Source organism: Bubalus kerabau, chromosome 18, assembly GCF_029407905.1.
Source record: "Bubalus kerabau isolate K-KA32 ecotype Philippines breed swamp buffalo chromosome 18, PCC_UOA_SB_1v2, whole genome shotgun sequence".
Lineage (NCBI taxonomy): Eukaryota > Metazoa > Chordata > Mammalia > Artiodactyla > Bovidae > Bubalus > Bubalus kerabau.
In genome coordinates, this window is record NC_073641.1 from 41,197,348 (window position 1) to 41,218,690 (window position 21,343).

Here is a 21,343-nt window from a genome sequence, read left to right on the forward strand (position 1 = left end):
TGTATGTATGTGTATATTTAGACACATACAAATACCACACACACACAGAGAAAAGAGAAATTTCTAATAACCATTCTTACTATTAGAGTTTTGAAATTATCCCTTAATCTCTACAAAGTAGATCTGCATGGTGATTTACACTGAATCAAAAGTTGGGTTTTTTTGCACCTGCATGTATACATCATTTGAAATCTTTTCATGGCCAGATTATGTTGATCACTGTATATAGTTGGCCCTTCAGACATGCATACATGTGCACAACCAGCAAGTAAAGAACTATAATCATGCAATCAGTTTTTGGTTTGCCTTTATTCCAAATTAAATATGAAATACTTAATGGACTACAGTCTGCCATTACATTTTAAATGACCCATTCTCTCAAGTACTTGAGTTTTAAGACATAACTGTTCTTGGCTAGAATATGTAAGCTAGATTGGTATTATATGTGAGCTAGATTAAGGGCATAATAGAATGGAGGACCACCCAGAAACGCAAACAAAAGCTAAGCCAATACCAGAAACCCCAGAAAAGAAGAAGGGTTCTCCAGTGTCTCCCTCCTCAAGCTTCTGTGCATTATGGTATCTCCATATTCCATAGCTCAGTTCTCACTCTCCTAAGACTCTCTTCTTCTATAAGAAAAGAAGTTTTGTGTGCAAAGGGATCGAGGAAAATTTAAGATATGGGAGTGTGACAAATCACACATCATTCTCCAATTTCTATTTACACTTCCTTCTACAGCAAAACATTCTATACATTTTTTTTTTAACATTTATTTATTTGGTTGCACTGTATCTTAGTTGTGGCACGTGGGAATTTTTCAGTTGCAGCATTTGAACTCTTACTTGTGGCATGTGATAAGATCTAGCTCCCTGATCTTATGAAACCCAGGCCCCCTGCACTGGGAGCATGGAGTCTTGGCCACTGGACCACAAAGTAAGTCCCCCTCCTGTATTATTAAACTGGACAATTTGCTGCTCTGCCCAGAATTCCCAGCTTCCTTTGAAGGCAGGAGTAGCCACAGATCACTCTGTGTCCAGTGAGATCTGAGTGTACGCCACTTCATGAGCTGGGCTTTCCTTTCTGCCAGCTGGGACTGGGATGTGGATGCAGTGGGGGAGCCCCCCTGGGCTGTTAGGACCAAGGCCATACCCTGGATGGTGGAGTAACAAGTCTGGGTAAGAGTCCTCAGTGTGGAGCTGAGTGGCCATAGCAATTTGGGACTTCTAATTGAAAGACAGAAAAGTCTATCTTGTTTAAGCCACCGGGTCACATTGTGTCAAATGCATACATTTGCTAAAAAACAAAGTCTGAAAGTTAATGCTTCAGACAAGCACTTGATAATAAACAGAAGATTCTTTGGTCTTCTTCAATCTTCTGTTAATGCTCTGTTTAATCCTATCTTATCTTCCTGGGTGCTAATTACAGGCATCCAAAAAAAAAAAAAAAAGCCTAGAAGTCTTGGAGAAATTATTCATTTCTAAAGAAACAGAATGCCACTTCCTAAATCAGTGAAGAACACGAGCAAACACAAAGGTCCTGTTTAGAGTCAGCACTGTGAGCTTAGGTGCAGACTTTCCCAGCTGACTGCTATCGCTATGTCTATGGTGTTGTTTGGCAAATAGGTGATAAGGAATGGGGTGTGTGCGTTTAGTTGCTAAGATGTGTCTGACTGTTTTGTGACCCCATGAACTGTAGCCCACCAGGCTCCTCTGTCCATGTGATTTTCCAGGCAAGAATACTGGAGTGGGCTGCCATTTCCTACTCCAGGGGATCTTCCTGACTCAGGGATTGAACCTGTGTCTCCTACACTGCATGCTGATTCTTTACTGCTGAGCCACCAGGGAAGCCAAGGAATGGGGGGAACCCCACAAACCAAAAACGAGTCAGGAGCTTCTTCCAGTTTGGGGATTTCTTTTTCTGATTTGTACTATGAGAGTGTTTGGCTTGGTGATAATCACAGCTTCTTTATTTTTTTTTTAAATGTGAAACATTTTAAAAACCTGACGTGCAAAAGAGACTGGGCGCTAGGATGTTCACATGTATCCTCTCACCCAAGCCTCCAAAGCCATCTAAAATGATGATAATTGAGATGTACTGGGCTTTTCTGATGGCTCAGACGGTAAAGAAACTGTCTGCAATACAGGAGACTCAAGTGCAATCCCTAGCTCAGGAAGATCCCCTGGAGAAGCAAAGGTCAACTCACTCCAGTATTCTTGCCTGGAGAATCCCATGAACAGTGGAGCCTGGCAGGTTACAGTCCATGGGGTCGCAAAGAGTTGGACACGACTGAGTGACTAACACTTTCACACTACCGGTACTACACACAAGGCTTTATCTACTGACAGTATTCTGCTCCTGAGATTGTTTGTAAAGCACTTATGAAAAGTCTGTGGTCAGACTTCCAAACATTTGATGTGGAAGGATAGTTGATAAAGAAAGATACTAAAATCGCTTTGCTTCTGAACTTAAATCCAGTCACCAGTTTAAGAAGTAGGTAACTGTACCAAGTTAACCATCCTGTACACTTTGTGGATATAAAGAATTAAAAGGGTCAGTGTAATGATATATTTTGAAAGCAGGATTTTTTCTGAAACTCTGCAGGACAGTTGGATTTATGGTAACAGATTCTCATACGAGTTCTCACTGGGTATTAGAATTGAAGATAACTGGATCTTAGCAATAATATAGCAACACTTCAGGGAGGTTGACTGAAAAGACAGCATCTATGAGCTGATTCTTGCGAGTCCCTTGGACAGCAAGGAGATCAAACCAGTCAATCCTAAAGGAAATCAACCCTGAATATTCAGTGGAAGGACTGATGCTGAAGCTAAAGCTCCACTACTTTGGAGCTTTATGATGAGAAGATGAGATAAGGAGACTCATTGGAAAAGACCCTGATGATTGAAGATAGAAGGCAGGAGAAGGGGACGACAGAAGAGATGGTTGGATGGAATCACCGACTTGATGGACATGAGTTTGAGCAAACTCTAGGAGACAGTGAGGGACAGGGAAGCCTGGTGTGCTGCAGGCCATGGGGTCGCAAAAAGCTGGACACAACTTAGTGACTAAGCCATTTAATTCATCCTTTCATCAAATGTTTTGGGCTAATGACAACCATTAAGCACAGTGACTAATGTCCTTGCCATTCCCTTGGATTCTGACTCGCATTCTTGAGAAGGAGAGAAAGGAGTGGGTGTTATAGCCAACAGGAAGGGCATGAGCAGTAAAAGCCATCACGTTTATCTTGTTCACTGTAATAGGAAAAACCCCGAGAAGTGTTGTTCTAGATAACGCAACAGATTTTCCATGTACTTTTATCCATGCCGCTTTTCCTACTTTTGTTTCTGGGTTCTGTTTGCATGCTTTCAAGAAATCACGAGAAGTCAGTGCCTTACTCAGACTAAAGCAAAACAATAAGCCCAAGGACCAGAGTGTTGACCTCATTGTTAGAAATGAGAGAAAAGTGACAGGCAGCTCGAGACATTTCCAACTCACAGGATGTATGGAAGCTGTTCTGGGGCTGCCAAGGGCTATGGATTCTACCAGCTTCAATTAGAGTTGAAAGAAATGGGCTGTGACGGTTTCCACTAACCAGCCCAGAGAAGAGTCCAGGACGGGAGGATGGGTCTGCAGTTTCCCCTCCAGCTTGTTTTTAGTTCGTTTTTTTTTTTGTTTTTGTTTTTGTTTTTTTTTGGCCATGCCCTGTGGCATGTGGGATGTTAGTTCCCTGACCAGGGATTGAAACTGTGCCCCCCTGTAGTGGAAGCATGGAGTCTTAACTACTGGACTGCCAGGGGAAGTCCTCCCCTCCAGCTTCCTGGAGAGCACTGTCATCTCCACTGGCAAGGAAGAGGAACTGTGCTGGGGTGTCCAGGTCTCACTGCACGACTCCCCAGGCTTTCAGGAAATAAGTGAGGGCTCTGGTAGTAAATACAAACTCAATCCACATGGTATTAGACAGCCACAAAAAACTATGCTTAAGAGTTTTTAGAACAGGAAATGATCATGGTTATCTTTTTTTTTTTTTTTTTTAAATGGCAGGATTTAGAGTTTATTATATAATGTGATCTCAACTATGTAAAACTGCACCAGGAAAATCTGGTAGGAAATACTGCAAAACAGTAAAAATTGTTTTTTCTTGGAGTAGAACCACTGGTTATCTTCTTGGTAGTTTTCTGTATTTCCCAAATTTTCTAGAATGAACATGTATTAAACATTTTTTTCCCTTTAATAAAAACATGGGGGAGTGATATTCAGTTACCATGGAAATAATGAGACTCCTATCTAATCTATTTTTTAACATCAAATGCAGTTAAACAAAATTATATTACAGCTCAAATTTATTCACACTAAACAAACTTTTTTAGATTATGATTTTCTTAAAGAAATCCCATCTATAAGAGGGCACACCTCATCAAGGGGATGGTAGCCACTCTTACTGCTTGATGTGTATGTGGTACAACTTTAAAAGTAGTAACAATAAAATTTAAAAACAAAATAACTGGATCTTGGCATTAGAGATGATTTTTAATTAGCAACATAAATCAGTGTTCCCTTCAAGGGAGTCACTTAGAGAAAGCATCCTTTCTTCCGCTGGTATTATAATAATTTGTGTTCAGTCGGGTCTGACTCTTTGAGACCCCATGGACTGTAGCCTGTCAGGTTCCTTTGTCCATGGAATTTTCCAGGCAAGCATATTGGAGTGGGCTGTCATTTCCTTCTCCAGGGGATCTTCCCGGCCTGTGGATCAAACCCACGTTTCGTATGTCTCCTACATTGGCAGGCAAGTTCTTTACCACGAGTGTTACCTGAAGTATTGCCATTTCTCAAAATATTTTTTTTGGAGCTTTCTGTGGCACTGCTCTGGAAAATCATTTTGTTACTTCAATCACTCCCTATTTTTAACCAAAAATGGTTTTACCAGACTGACACCTCCTTTACCTGACTTGACTTTAACTGGCTCTTCGTCTGTCATAAAAAAACAAGTCTATTCTCAAAGAATAAATACTCCCAGACCCTGATATTATTAAGTGCCACAGACTTTATGAAAACAAGTCTGAAACATGAGTTGTCCGGCCATATTTTGAGTAATAATTGTATTTTCATAACACTTGACCAATCTGGCCCCAAGATGACTACTCTGAGGTGTGTTTTCAGGTGGGAAGCAAAAGGGATCCATCACAGATTAATGAAAAGCCTCAATTAAAGACTACAGAACAGACTAATCTTATATTCCAGTAAAAACCAACAAAAGCCTATTAGAAGACAAAGATTTTCAACTACAATAGAGAAATGAAAAGCCACCAGTACTTGCTTCCACCTTTTGGACAACAAGGGGCAGAAACTCAGGCTGGCAACCCAGGGACTCCTTCCTATAATACAACGTTCATAAAAGACAGGACTACACTTCTTTTCTATCTGACTTGATCATCACTTATCAACACTGGCTTCATGTTAGAATCAGCTGAGAATTTTACAAAAGTACCAACTGGCTGGAAATGTTCAGAAATTCTGAATCTCTGAAGACAGAGCTGGGATATACATGCGTGGGGTTGTCTTTAGGTGTGTGTGTATGTGTGTGTGTGTGTGTGCTGTTTATTCTTTCCCTTCTTCTTCTTTCCCCCTTTAAGCTCTTTCGCCCTTCCTCCCCTCCAGTTCCTAGGTGATTCAGATGCACTAAAACACAGTAAGGGGTGCAGACCATGGGCAGCTGATCCACATAAAGATCCTGCCTTCTGTCCACAGAACCCACTTCAGCTAGTTGATGAAATGAGCACCTAAACAATTCCCTCCATTCATCACTTTGTACCATGATTCATAAGAACAAAAATCGGGGGAGAGTACTTGGCCCACAGATATCATCTTAGAAAATAAAAATTTTAAATGAGGGATAAGAAGCACAGTCTCTAGTTGATTAACCACATATAAGATGAAAACACTTGTAAAGGCCCAAATAATGAAACCACATCAGAGCCTAGTCATTGGAGGAGATTCTATGTTTTTCTTTTGGTTGATCTGTATAGACTGTAAATTTTCCACAAGGAATACGTACCATTTCTGTGATACCTACTTTCCTGCTGGCCTGTTGACTTAAGAGAAAAAGATTACATACCGGCAGTATCTTGGGCTGTCACATCCACGCCGTGTGTAACCATGACCCTGAGGCATTCCACATGTCCTTTTGTAGCAGCAAGATGAAAACTGGAAAAGAGGTAACACCATCTCCTTAAGATTGCCCCTCTTTACAGACTTACCCCAACCATGTTTTTGCCTCTTGTGTATACTATCTCTCACTTAAGCTCCAAACCACCTCGTGAGTAGGTCTTACTTTTTTCTCATTTTAAAAAGGAGAAAACAGAGGCTCGAAGTGGTCTGATAATTTGCTCATTGATACTTTTTATTAAGTAATGGATTAGGAGCTAGATCTTAGGTCTTCCCATGTAAAGACAGGCTTGAAAAGAGTAAAATTCAATGACATTTCTTACCCCTTTAGGAAAAAATAACCAGAGTCCCAAGTTGATTCAATTCCTAAATACATAAGTAATTTATCAACTTTTTCCTGTTTTCCAGTGTTTTTTAACAAAGCCATTATTTTTAAGCAATGCACTCTCTAAAGGCAAATTTGTCCAAGTCAAACAATGATCAGGGTTCTTGGACAGCATCAATATCAAATCCATTGTGTTTTAGCAGATAGCAATAGTTATCTGTAGTTGTACACAACTACACAACTTTTTTTACATGCCTAATGTAGGCCAAGCATCTTATTACCCACTTTAGTACATTAGTTCTTATCATTCTCATAAAAGCCTTTAAAAAAAATTTTTTTTTAATTTTTTGGCCACATCAAGCAGCATGTTAGAGATCTTAGTTCCCTGACCAGAGACCAAACTCGTGCCCTGTGTATGGGAAGCAGGGAGTTTTAACCACTGGACCACCAGAGAATTCACCATAAAAGCCTTTTGACATGAGTCCTAACACCATCTCCATTAGATGGCAGGGGTCTACACTCAGGTACAAACAGCATTAAAGGAAGCCCACAGTTAGGCACTGGAACTCAGTGACACTTGAGGGCACAAACCTCGCTCAGCATGTTTAGACTTATCATTAGAAAGAGATAATATCCTTATAACACAGGAAGCTCAGCTCAGTTCTCAGTGATGAACTAGATGGGTGGGATGGAAGTGAGGGTCAACAGGGAGGAGATATATGTACACATATAGGTGATTTACTTTGTTTACAGCAGAACTAACACAACAGTGCAATGCAATTATACTCTAATGAAAACAAATAAATATTTAAAAAAGAGACAACATCCAACACCACACCCATCCTCCCTGCAGATCCCAGGGGTGAAGGGCACTTCCACGGGCAGAAGGAAAGCAGAATTCCACTGAGCAGCCATACCTTGAGAAGAAGGTTAATGCACCTCTGAGCTCTCCAACTGCCTCAGACCTGTCTTAGGGAGTTACCTTCTCAGGATACTTGGTGTCTGTAACTCTGAATTAATGCCCAGGTAATATTCTTCCATAGCACAGGATCTGTCACTGGGGTCCATGGTCACACCCAAGTAGCAAATCCAAGAGCTAAACTGATTCAAACTCAAGTGAGCTTGACCCCATACCTCTGCTCTGGAGAACTGGGCTGACTGAGGGTTGGCAGGTTGGCAAATAGGGTTATATCAGTTCTGGTTGCAGATCAGCCATACGTCAGCTATGTATCTTTGGGAAGTCAGTTTAAGCTCTCAGAGCCTAAATTTCCTTCATTGTAAAGTGTGTGGATAGACTCAGATGCTTTCTAATGTTCCCTCCAGCTCTTACATTCTATCATTTTAGCTTCCGTGGCTCTGATCACATTGACCATTTCTTCATTTGTGCAGTAACTTATGTGTAATGTTTCTTTAAAGTCAAAATCTACTTTATAGTAGATTTACACATTTTGTGTAATGTTTACACATTACAGTGAAACTTTGATCATATGGAATGACTTGGGAACATGTGACTTGTTTAAATGAAATTTCTAATTAAATACTGCTTAACCAAAAGAACCGCACCAAAAGGTAGGACAATAAATAATAGCAGCCGTTTTCAGTATTGTTGGGGTAACTTAATTTTACAATTAGTAAACTTCATCTTTAAACAGTGAATCATTTAATCACAGTGAAAGGTTTCTAAAATTTCCCCACCCTTAGTAACAGTGTTGGTGCTAGTGGTAAAGAACCTGTCTGCCAATGTGGCAGACGTAAGAAACGCGGATTTGATCTCTAGATCGGGAGAATCCCCTGGAGGAGGGCATGGCAACCCACTCCAGTATTCTTGACTGGAGAATCCCATGGACAGAGAGGAGCCTGGCGGGCTACAGTCCATAGGATCACAGAGTCTGGACACAACTGAAGTGACCTAGCATTCATGCACGTGCAGTTAACAATGTACATTACATAATTTAATTGCTTTTGAGGACATGAAACCACTAAGAGACTCAATTATTGAAGTCTGCTTTCAAGACAATGGATCTAAATACCCCAGATTGTTAAGCCCTAATATTTATTAATATTTATCTTCTTAATGTTATGTGCTTGCTTCTAAGCTGTTCCCTCTGCTATATCCTATGACCAGGGGAGAACTCAATCAAAATGATCTGGACAAGGCAGTCAAATCTTTTGCTAAAGATGAAAATACCAGGAATAGAAATTAGCACACTCACATGCACATACACACACATGCAAACATGTGAAGATACAAAACTTTGGACTGAAGTTTAACATATGGACTTCCCCTGTGGCTCAGCTGATAAAGAATCTGCCTGCAATGCGGAAGACCCGGGTTCAATCCCTGGGTTGGAAAGATCCCCTGGAGAAGGGAAAGTTTACCCACTCCAGTATTCTGGCCTGGAGAATTCCATGGGCTCTATAGTCTATGTTGTCACAAAGAGTTGGTTATGACTGAGCGACTTTCACTTTCACTTTCACATATTTAAGCTACACATGTCATAATTGTGTAGTTTGCTAAAACTTCTCAAGTGGAACATGTCCCTTCTGCTTTCATACTGAAGAAACACAATGTGGCCAGACACCCAAAATCCCTCCTTGTATCTCCTCTTAGCACCCCAGAAGATCTCCATGTGCCCCTTCTAGTTGCTAACTCCTTTCTCCCTGTGATAGCTATTTTTCTACTCTAAGACTTCCTGGATTTCCTCAGCATGCATGCTCAGTTGCTCAGGCATGCCCAACTCTTTTGTGACCCCATGGACTGTAGCCCACCAGGCTCCTCTGTCCATGGAATCTTCCAGGCAAGAATACTGGAGTGGATTGGGTAGCTATTTCCTCCTCCAGGGGATCTTCCTGACCTAGGAATCAAACTCACATCTTCCGCATTGTGGGCGGATTCTTTACCGCCAAGTCATAGGGGAAGCCCTGTATTTTCTCTGGATTGCACACTATATTTACAGGGCATTGAACCTGCAGACACATGTGACAATGAACCACTTCTGTAAGGCCACTCCTGCATGCTGATAAATGTGCTCTGATGAATGTGACACGATATTCTATGGATGGCTTGGCAGTTGTATAATTTTCAGCATCATATTTGAAAGGTCAGTGGTCATCATAAGCCAAGAGAAGTGAGGTGTTAGGAAGTTAGGCTCATAATCCAATCCAATTTTCTTAGACATTGCTTTTTAAAATGAAATTGTTATAGCAATCCATCTTTGATGGCTATAACACATTGTATTGAAGGATCCAGTTAATTAAGGTTTCACTGCATATGTTTTAATAAACTGTGTGCGTGTGATTTTATTTTGCTCTCTTCAGAGTTTAGATCATGAAGAGACTTTTTCCTTTATTTTGGGAAATCTCCAATTATTCTTCTGCAGAACACTGTGTTCTGATGAAAAAATAAAACGAGTCTTTTCCCAATTCATAATTTTATCCTCATACATTTCACCTGAAACTTCAGCACTCGTTGTTCTTACAGAGAAAATGAACTAGTATAAAGATAAATAATAAAGAGCCAATTATCCATATATAATGATAGATATTCATGCTGGTATTTTTATACTGCAGAATCTCATATTTTTAGCTAATCAAATCATTCTTAGTTGATGTAATGCAACTAGCTAAACCAATATTTCAAGGTGTTTCTGAAAGGAGACTCATTTCCAGGTGTTTATTGTGGATGTCACATAAAAATTGTTCTTAAGGATCTCATTTATCATATCTTTTCATCTCTGAATTTTTCTACACATATACTTAAAAGATAAGCACTTTACAAAGTAGAAATAATAATGCGATGAAATCTTTTGTATCCAACAACCTTGTTTCATGTATACCCTTACCAACCATTATTATTTTGAAGCAAATCTCATATCATTTCATTCTTAAATATTTCAATGTATTTCTAAAATAAAATGGCTCTCAATGAAAATGTAGTAACATCATCACAACTTAAAATTCTGTAATTTTTCAATAATGCCAAATATTCAGGCATTGAATTTTTCCAATTGTTTCATAAATATTATCATTTTTGAATAGTTTGTGGGAATCAAAATCCAAAAAAGGTCAACATATTGAGATCCGGTTGATGTCTAATAATGTTCCCTTTTTCTTTTTCGGTTCTTGCAATTTGTTTTATGAAAAAGCCATGCATTTGGGCCTGTAGAATTTCCAGTATCTGGATTTTTCTGCGTCTCCCTCCCCACAGTATTTTTTAACATGTTTCTCTTGCCTCTACCTGTTCTGTAAACTTGTAGCTAGGTTTAGAGGCTTGGTTTGATACAGGCTCAGTTTTTGGCAAAGCAACTTTATGAGTGGTATCATGTACTTTCACTGAAGACACGTAATGTCTAGCTGGCTCCGTTTCAGTGATGTTAGCAACCACTGATAATCACTACTTGGAGTCATCCTTTGATTTGTGGTTTGCCAAGTGGTGACATTTTAATCCATGATTTTTTTCTTATTCATTAGCTGGAATTCTTCTAGAGAAAAGAAAAAATTCCCTTGATGACAATTTGTTTTCCAGAAATATAGTTCATACAGGAAAAAGAAACATCTGATCTTTTACTTTAATGAAAGCCTTCTTAAGAACAAGTTGGTTGCCTGGTGTCTTCTAAAGGAGACCAATGTGGTGTGAGAAGATTAATGTATGTAAGTTAAATAGACATGTGTATGATAGCCAATCAGTTCTCCAGATTTTTTGATAAACAAATTTAAGTATTTTCAACACAGTACATCCCCATATTTAATAGTACAATAAATGCATGTCAAACCCACTGCCAAAAATATTTCAACTCTGCATGTAATTGAGTTGACTGTTTAAGATATTTGGGCATACTGACTAAAATGCTTTGATGGGAGAATGTGTCAAATCACCTTAATTGCACAGAATACGATAAGTGACTTCAAAAGGATTTTTGGATATAGTGTTAAGGCCAAAGTACGAGCCAGTTTAAAAGGTTTAAGAGACCCCACTCCAAGGATAAGAAAAACAGTTGACAAATAAGAGCCAGTGCTCAGTCTAGAACATGATGCAAAAAAGAAATGCTATAATTCAGATTTTAAATTGTAGATTTGTTCTTGATAAAATAACCAACACCCCATCTACAACACATATGGGCACACACATGGCTGTACATACTACAGCCATGTTCTAAAACTGGGAAAGTCTTTAAAAGTTCTATGAGCATATCCTGTGAAGTAACAAGGCCTCTTCAACAGCATATACTACATTTTATACTCTATATAAATACAGTACACTATTCTTTGTAATGCATACTATATATGCTATTTTATACTATGATCTATCATTTAAAAATATGTGGGCTAGATTCAGAAAGAGAAAATATAAAATAAGAAAGAATAACTACCAAGACATATAGTTATTTGGTATTTATTGATCACTGTGATAAAATACTCTGATACTTATAGAGTATCCCTTTATTTAATAATACATCCAAAAATCATTTTACTACCTAATTTGGGATAAAGTATCTATAACCTGAGTTTGCTAAATCAAATATCACATCAAAGAACAACCCAAATGATCAGTATACTGATTTAGCTTTGCCCTGTTCTTAAGTAAGCTGTACAAATGCAGAAGAAATAAGGTACAAAGTAGACAATGAGATGACTGTCAGCAAGTCCCTCACACCAACACCATTTATACATTCAGTCCAGTTACCTTACACCTGAAGAGCAACAAATGACCAACAAATGGAGCTGCGTCATTTGGTCAATTCTCCTCCAGCTGCTGGAAGAGAAAGCCCTATCTTCCCTCTTTCATTCCCCCAGCCCTGTGCCTAGAAGAAGCTCTTATCAAGCTCCTAAGCCATTAGACAGAAGGGCAAGGTGGGAAAACTACCTTGCTATTCTGTATGTACTCAATTTGGATATCCAGTCATTATAAGGTTTTAACTTCAGAAAATCTGGTCCTTATTCCAAACACCCAAGATTTTGAAAAATCAGACAAAACTTCCAAACTTTAGAGCTTTATTAAAGCTTAGAGGAAGGACAAACGTGCAGCCAGATGAGGAAGTATAACAAGAAGCAGGATACTGGGAAGGCAATACACATAATCTTCAAGGGCTCAGGCTAACTGGGTTTGAATCTGCACTCCGCCGCTTATTAACATTGAGTGGTCTTGGGCAAGTGGTCTCTGTATCCCAGTTTCCACATCTGTAAAATGGGCTGTGAGGAATGAATGAGGTATATGTAAAAAGCACTTAGCAAAATGTGAAGCATGGATACATATCCAAAGAAATGCCACCAATTATCAGAGCCTCATCAACACAAGGCAAGGACCAGGGACGGAGGCATTCTGCTTAATAAAAGGATTTGTCTCAATGTTCAGAAAAGACAGACTAACAGAAATTAGGTCAGAACCATCACTGCTTAAGAAATGAAGAAAGAAATATGGTTTTCTCTGGGTATATGCTACTCAGTGCTCTGTTGTGATTTAAATGGAAAGGAGATCCAAAAAAGAAGGGATATGCGCATACACATTACTTATTCACTTTGCTGTACAGTATAAACTGACACAGCAATGTAAAAGAAGTATACTCCGATAAAAAAATAAAAATGAAAAAAAAAAGAAAAGAAGAAAGGAGGAGGAGGAGAAAAGCAAGAAGAAAATCAAGGGGGCCTGGGAGGGAGGTTCCAGAGGGAGGGGATCTATGTATACTTAGAGCTGATTCGTCTTGCTGAATGGCAGAAACCAACACAATGTTATAAAGCAATTATCTTCCAATTTTTAAAAAATGTGGAAAAAAAAAAAAAAAGAAGGAAAAGCAAGACAAGCAGAGTTACAGTCATTGATGACAAAAACAAAACAAAACACCACCAAAAACAAAAACCATCTGAGATCAGCCTTGTCTAATGCTTACGCTTGAGCTGCTAAGTAAGATTCAGGCACCTTCGAGAAGTGACAATCCCCAAAGCAGGGTGTGGCAGCAACAAGTCATTAGCATTTAGCATCTCAATAGCATTTAGCCTCCACTTGAGTAACTTCTTATAAGATACTTAAGTGGAGAGCTGGGTTCGGCTGGGTGGGAAAACACGGCTAGTCATATACGGAACCGGGATCTGTAAATGACAGTGACTAGGTTTCCTTTCTTATGCAGTGCCCGATACATGCAGGCATCCTCAGGGCAGCAGTCCCGGCGACTGGTGGGTGCCGGTCGGGGCTGCAGGTGGCATCTGTGGTGTTACCTCAGGCTTAAGGAGCAGATGGCACCCCGAGTCAGCACACAACTACTGAAGATCCTGGTTGGTGGCCTCTAACAGCCTGTACCCTGGATAGCTGATAAAAGAACACACCTCTAGGTAAAGACAGTTTGCAGACTTGGGAGAGGTGGGTAGGAAAAGTACTAGGCTGAAGAACAGCACCCCTCACCCCAAAACAGAGTCTGTTCTTGACAAAGTTAATCCCAGGGCATTGGAACTAATTTGAGCATGGAATCATTTCTATAGTTGTCTATTTTTATAAACTGCTATAGCTAAATATATTAATTAATTTACATATTTACCATAGTAAGGTATTTATTTATGTGCCGACACTGTTCTAAGCACTGAGAAACACATGGTGAATAAAGAAGCCCTCGTGGATCTCAGCTTTTAACAGGAAGACTAAAGATAAACCAGTGATTCTCCACTGGGGGTGATTCTGCCCCACTCAGGGGACATTTGGCAACACCTGGACACAGCTGTGATTATTATTCACAGGGTGGGGGGTGGTATCTAATGTATAATGACCATGAAGGAAAGGGAAGGGACTAATCACTCAGTCATGTACGACTCTTTGTGACCCCACGGACTAGAGCCTGCTAGCCTCCTCTGTCCATGCGATTCTCCAGGCAAGAATAACTGGAGTGGGTTGCCATTCCCTTCTCTAAGGGATCTCCCCGACCGAGGGATTGAATCCATGTCTCCTGCTTGGCAGGCAGATTCTTTACCACTGAGCCACCGAGGAAAGAACAGAGACGCTGTTATAACATCATACAGTGCACAGGACAGCTCCCCAAAACAAACAATTCTCTGACTAAAATGTGAATTGTACCAACATGTCAAAATGTCAACAGTGCCCAGGTTGAGAAACTGTGGCAAACTATTTAAAACAAATGCATGATGCTGAAAGATAATCCTATTAAAACAAATTAAATAAAGACTTAAGAAAGAGCATGGGCAGATCCCAAAATTTTTATTTGACGGTATGTGAATTCGGCATTTTAAAATGCACAATTCGGTTGTTTTTAGTATATTTATAAAGTTGTGCAACCAACGTCACTATCTAATTCCAGAATATTTTCATCAACTTAAAAAAGAAAATTCATATGCACTAATATTCACTTCCCATCCTATGCCTGCCCTTGGCCATCACTAATCTACTTTATCTATGGATTTGCTTATTCTGGACATTTCATCAAGAAGGAGTCATACAGTATCAGATTTTTTTGTATTTGTCTTCTCATGTTTGGCCTCTTTTCAAGGCTCACCCATGTGTAGCACATACCAGTATGATATTCCTTCCACTGAGCGGATATATCACATTGTGTTTATTCATTCATTGGTTATGGACATTTGGGTTGTTTCTACTTTTGGGTTATTTTGAATAAGGCTGCTAAAACATTTGTGTACAGGTGTTTGTGTAGACGCCTGTTTTCAGTTCTAGTGGGTACAGGCCTAGGAGTGGAATTGCTGAAACATAGAAGGAAATGGCAACCCACTCCAGTGTTCTGGCCTGGAGAATCCCAGGGACGGGGGAGCCTGATGGGCTGCCATCTATGGGGTCGCACAGAGTTGGACACGACTGAAGGGACTTAGCAGCAGCAGCAGCAACGGTAACTATGTTAAAGTCTTTAATGAAATGCGAGACTCCTTTCTAAAGCACCATTTTACATCCCCAGCAACATGAGGGCTCTAATTTGTCCACATCCTAGCCAAGGCTTGTCTGGCAAATTTTAATTTGAAAGATGAGAATTTTAATTACACCTAAATTTCCCACAGAAGAAACACTTAAGTCTTTCTTAATGAACCCTTTGAGGTAGTTATTGTAACTAATTATCAGCTGAAATTTCTCCTTAGAGGAATAGAAAAGTGAAGGCAAAATGAAATCAGAACATCCTTGGGCTTTGTCTCTGTAGGCTTTTACACCTAATTAAAAAGTGGGGCCTTTCCTTTCAAAGACAAGAAATGTCACTCAAGTGTCGATAGGAATATATTTTATGAGACAGTCTATTGGCTTATCCCTTCATTTAGAGAGGTCAAGAACTCCGTGGAGGAGGGAGGGGTATAAAAACCTTTATCTATCTGTCCAACCCCAGGCCCAGTGACAGGGACACTCGTCACTGCCCAGCGATACAGCAGGGTGGCCGTCCAGACTCCAGTACAGCTGAAGGGACAGCACTTCAGTAGCCTGAATCTTGGATGCTCACGGGGTGATCCATGGACCAGGAGCTGTTGGACATGCAGGCTCTCAGGCGCCACCCAGCATCACTGATTCACAAGCTGTGTTTACAAGTTTCCCAGTTGATCCCCATGTACGTGACTGCTTTCAAAGTAGTCTGCTGCTCTAAACAGAGGGCGAGTTCAGAACCTCGCACCATCCTTTTCACCAAGGCACCCATTGTTTCAAACTTCTTTTGAAAACATAATCCCTTAGCCTTGAAAGCAATCTTGTGGATTTGCCCCACAAAAAAGGAATCGATGCTGTTTTAAGTTTCATTATAATAGGCCATGTTTAGCTTTCTTGTAAAAAAAACTCAGCTGGGCCCTTCAACAGAGGGGTAACTAAAAGGCACAAACAGAGTGGCCTGAAGATTTACTTCATGCTCCTTTGATCCCTTTGCTGCTTACTGATATTTGGAATTTCTCTGCTTTTGTCACTTGGAAAGTTCCCAAGGTTTCTGTGCTTAAGAGTTTTATGACTCCCCATCCCGCCCAGAACCCACCAACCACCCTTTCCTCTTCCTCCTCCCTCCCTCCCACTCCCAAGAAAAGACCAAGAAGACCTGGAGAGCCCAGAACAACAGCTGGGTGGCAGCCCAAAGGTGCAGAAGGAGAACAGCAGGAAACAAACGAGTAGCCCAGGAGGCGGAAATACCACGGCTGGGTCTGCTGCCTTGTCATCATGCTTGACGTACTAATTTCACTTCTCTTGCCTCTAAACCATATTTGAGCAACTAAAAAAAAAAACAGTGGCATCAACAATAATAGCAGAATTTCTCTGGCGGTACAGTGGGTAAGAGTCCGCCTGCCAGTGCAGGGGACATGGGTTCTATCCCTGGTCCAGGAAGATTCCACCTGCCCTGGAGCAACTAAGTCTGCACTCTGCAAATACCAAGCCCTTGTGCCTAGAACCTATGCTTCACACCAAAAGAAGCCCATGCACTGCAATAAAGAGTAGCCAAAGCCCACACACAGCAACAAAGACCCAGAGCAGTGAAAAATAAAAATAAATAAAAATTTAAAAAATATTTTTAAAAGCTGCTTATCTATTGAAATACCATGCCCTATAACTCATTACATCCCCCAACAAGGCTCTGGAAGAATTAACTATCATCATCCCATTTTACAGAGGAGGAAGCTGAGGCACAGAGAAGTCCAGTGAACTTGCACAAAGTCCCAGAACCAGTAAGTAGGGGAGCCTGAATTCTGACCTTGGTGTTCTGCCTGCAGAGTAGGCCCTTCATCACCACACGCTGAGAAACCACAGCGCTTGTTAGATCTGCCTGCATGCTATGAAACACCACATAACACAACTTACTGGCTATGCCGCTCTTAAAGAAACAAAGTTTAAATTAAAATAACTAGAAATATTTGGCCAAAAGGCAAATACAGGCTTCTTACTGGGGCAGATGAGGGTTGCCCGTGGTCTCAAGTGAAAAGGAATGTATCCAATTGCCACAGCACACAGAGCCCAAAACAGAGGCTTTGTTTCCTTCAAAATCGCTCAGCCAGTTGTGCAAACTTTCTCGAATTAAAACCTCGGGACAAGGCCACAATATTCTTCAAGGTCCTTAACCTGAAGGGGATCTGAAACTGCTGCTATTCAAAAGCCTGTGAGTGATAGCCATGAAGGTTCCTTTTATCTTGCAGAGTTATTACCAGCACAATTCTTTTGGTTCCTGTTTGCCAGCTGAACCATATATTTGGAGGAAACACAAACTAGCAGGGCTACTTTCAGAAGACTTGGATTGTTAACGCATGTTCACTCACAGATTTCATTCAAACTCTTTCTTGAGTGAAGGATTTCACTCCAACTCTTTCTTTCTTCACAAGCAACCCAACTCCCGATCCCAAAAGAGCTGGCCAGCCGAGGGAGGTCAGGAATGCAACAGGCTGGCCACCACCAGCAACTCTCTAGTCCTGTCCACTGCTTCTGCAACCAATTTTTTACTCCCCAAGTCAAGCTATAGAAAATAACCATACACCAAACCCTACTAGCACCATCAGACACACCCAGAATTCCAGCAAGTTAGAAGACTGAGAAGAATAAACCGGTCTAACATTTCACTTCATAGATGAAGTCGGTGAGGCTCAGAGAGGTTGAGAGTAGTGAAAGTGTCAGTCACTCAGTTGTTCCTGTCCACCTCTTTGTGACCCTGTGGACTGTAGCCCTCCAGGCCCCTCTGTCCATGGAAGTCAGATTCCTCTGCCCATGGAACTCTCCAGGCAAGAATACTGAAGTGGGTTATCTTTCCCTTCTCCAGGGATCTTCCTGACCCAGGGATTAAACCCAGGTCTCCTGCACTGCAGGTGAATTCTCTACCATTTTCTGAGCCACCAAGGAAGAGAGGTTAGGGAAATGTGGAAAAGATCAGGACTTGAGTTCACTGCCCTGACCCTATTAGCAGTTCCTCCCTGCTAAGCCCACATCTCCCTTCTTTCTTTTTAAAGCTCTTTATTTCCAAGAGAGGAGTAACAATGGTCAGTGAGACTCAGAAATACTTCACAATAATAACCAACTTTTCCTTTTATTATTTATATTATTATTTCACAATAATAACCAGCTTTTCAGAGTTGGACTATAAAGAAAGCTAAGCACCAAAGAATTAATGCTTTTGAACTATGGTGTTGGAGAAGACTCTTCAGAGTCCCTTGAACTGCAAGGAGATCCAATCAGTCCATCCTAAAGGAAATCAGTCCTGAATTATTCATTGGAGGGACTGATGCTGATCCTTTGGCAACCTGATGTGAAGAAATGACTCCTTGGAAAAGACCCTGATGCTGGGAAAGATTAAAGGCGAGAGAAGGGGACGACAGAGGATGAGATGGTTGGATGGTATCACTGACTCGATGGACATGAGCTCAAGTAAGCTCCAGGAGTTGGTAATGGACAGGGAAGCCTGGCGTGCTGTGGTCCATGGGGTCACAAAGAGTCAGACACGACTGAGTGACTGAACTGAACTAAGAACATCAGCATTTCCCCCAAATTGTCTATACTTTAACTGCATTCCTTTTGTAAGGCATCTTTCTGGAGGGGGAAAAAATATTAGATCATATGAATAAGGGAAATTAAGTATTTGGAATTAGGATTTAATCCAAAATCTTCCCGTGGCCCACCAGGTTCTATATGAAGGGCTACTGGCTCCCACTGTGATCTCATCTTCTAGTTGATTCCCTGTTCTCTGGGCACATCAAACACCCTCCTACCTCAGAGCATCTGCCCAGCTGTTCCCTCCACCAGGACAGTTCTAGAAAAGTGCATGGCTTGTACCTCATTCCAATTCAGGAATCTGCTCAAATGAAGGCATCTGCTCAGAGATGCCTTACTTAACCAGGTTTATTCATAGTGGCCCCTAGCTGCTGCTTTTTTTTTTTCCAGTGCACCTGACATTATGTTAAATAGGCATGTGATTATTGTCTGACTGCCCTGTTAGAATATACCTTCCTCGATGGTGGAGATTTTGTCTAGCCTATTGCAATTTTCCTAGCAGAGAGAAGTGATCTGGGGTGGGGCATGGGGGTAATGCAGGTTTCAGTTTTGAATTTGTCTTTTCTATCTGAAGTTTCTATTTTGTGTTTCATTAAACCAAGGCACAGGCTTCCCTGGTGGCTCAGTGGTAAAGAATCTGCCTGCCAATGCAGGGGACTCAAATTCAATCCCTGGGTTGCGAAGATGCCCCGGAGAAGGGAATGGCAACCCATTCTAGTACTCTTGCCTGGGAAATCCCATAGACTGAGCAGCCTGGGAGGTCACAGTCCATGGGGTCACAAAGAGGACTTAGTGACTAACAAACAACGAACCAAGGTACACCTATAAACTGGCATGACCATGTTTTTTTCAGGTGGTAAGTTCTTAAGAGAGAAGCTGTGTTATGTGTTATGTTATTAACTTTGCTTCCCAACATCATATCATATAGTGTGTCCCCTGGACCAGCTAAGACTTGAGCATCACGGTGGGGCTTGTCAGAAATACAGATTCTAAGGATCTTGCTCAGACTCAGGGAAGAAGCCTAGCAATCTGTGTTTCAACAAGCCCCCTAGGTGATTCTGAAACATGACCAATTTTTAGGACCACTAGCATTGTAGGCAGAAGCAGGAACTAAAAGTCAGCATTCTTTGGTTTTGGTCTCAATTTAGCAATCTCCAAGGATGAGACAATAAAGTCACCCACAGTTGTCAGCTTCAGTTCACTCACCTGGTCCATATGATCACGGAAGCCTTCTACAGCTCTAAAGTCTGTGATTTCAACCCAGCCCACCAAGTGTTTCATGGGTCTTACTTGCTGTAACACCTAAATTTTAATGAGGTCACTGAGCTCAAATGAGGCTTAGCATACATCAAATATTTCAGTGGGACAATCCTTAATCCTTAGACCAGGATTTCCGTTTTAGATTATAATCTGAGGGAAAGGAAGGCATCCCTGTCTAATAGCTTCTAGTCAAAAAGCCTTGAAAAACTATTCTCTTCTGAAACTATTCTCCTCTTGTAGCAGGGATCAACTCCAGGGGCCAGGAGAAATCGCCTCCGGCAGAGAAGTAGTAAGCCTGCCTATGTTTCAGCTATTTCAAAGGCAGGTGTGACAGTGAGTCTGATCACTGCTATTATCGGTAACTGAGGTGGCAGACAGTTTGAAAAATGGAAACATTGGTTGCCTTCTCCTGGTAAACATTTCAGGTAGATATAATAAAAGGTGACTGGCATAAAATAAATAAAGACAGTAAAAAGAGGATTCTTGTTATTAGGTGCCCATAATGTGCTAATCGAGTCAGCCATGCTTCTTCTCAGGGCAGAGGTCTCCTAGTGACAGGAGGAGGAGACGCTTAGATGAAAGATCACATACCCAGAGCTAAGAAACCCCGAGACACTTAAGCTGAACATTAGCTCTTTTTCCTCACGACTGTTTGGTTTCACAAATGTAGTCTGAAAGTAGCACTTAGGAAGTATGAAATCTTGAGGGCAAATGATTTGTCTCTTGTATTCATGATCAGTGCAAACAAATAGAGGAAAACAATAGAATGGGAAAGACCAGAGATCTCTTCAAGAAAATTAGAGATACTAAGGGAACATTTCACGCAAAGATGGGCTCAATAAAGGACAGAAATTGTATGAACCTAACAGAAGCAGATGATATTAAGAAGAGGTGGCAAGAATACACAGAAGAACTATACAAAAAGATCTTCATTACCCAGATAATAATGATGGTGTGATCACTGACCTAGAGACAGACATCCTGGAATGTGAAGTCAAATGGGGCTTAGAAATCATCACTGTGAACAAATCTAGTGGAGGTGATGGAATTCCAGTTGAGCTCTTTCAAATCCTAAAAGATGATGCTGTGAAAGTGTTGCACTCAACACGCCAGCAAATTTGGAAAACTCAGCAGTGGCCACAGGACTGGAAAAGGTCAGTTTT

At 40.8% G+C, this 21,343-nt stretch overlaps 1 protein-coding gene across 11 annotated transcripts in view; it reads right to left on the minus strand.

The window, feature by feature from the left end:
- Positions 1 to 21,343, minus strand: part of RAI14 (retinoic acid induced 14) — a 164,561-nt gene that overhangs the window by 29,439 nt on the left and 113,779 nt on the right. For all 11 annotated transcript variants that reach the window (XM_055554934.1, XM_055554939.1, XM_055554930.1 and 8 more), the window contains one exon: positions 6,113 to 6,201. In XM_055554934.1, coding sequence (XP_055410909.1) covers positions 6,113 to 6,201 — 89 coding nt within the window. The remainder of the gene's footprint in view (positions 1 to 6,112; positions 6,202 to 21,343) is intronic.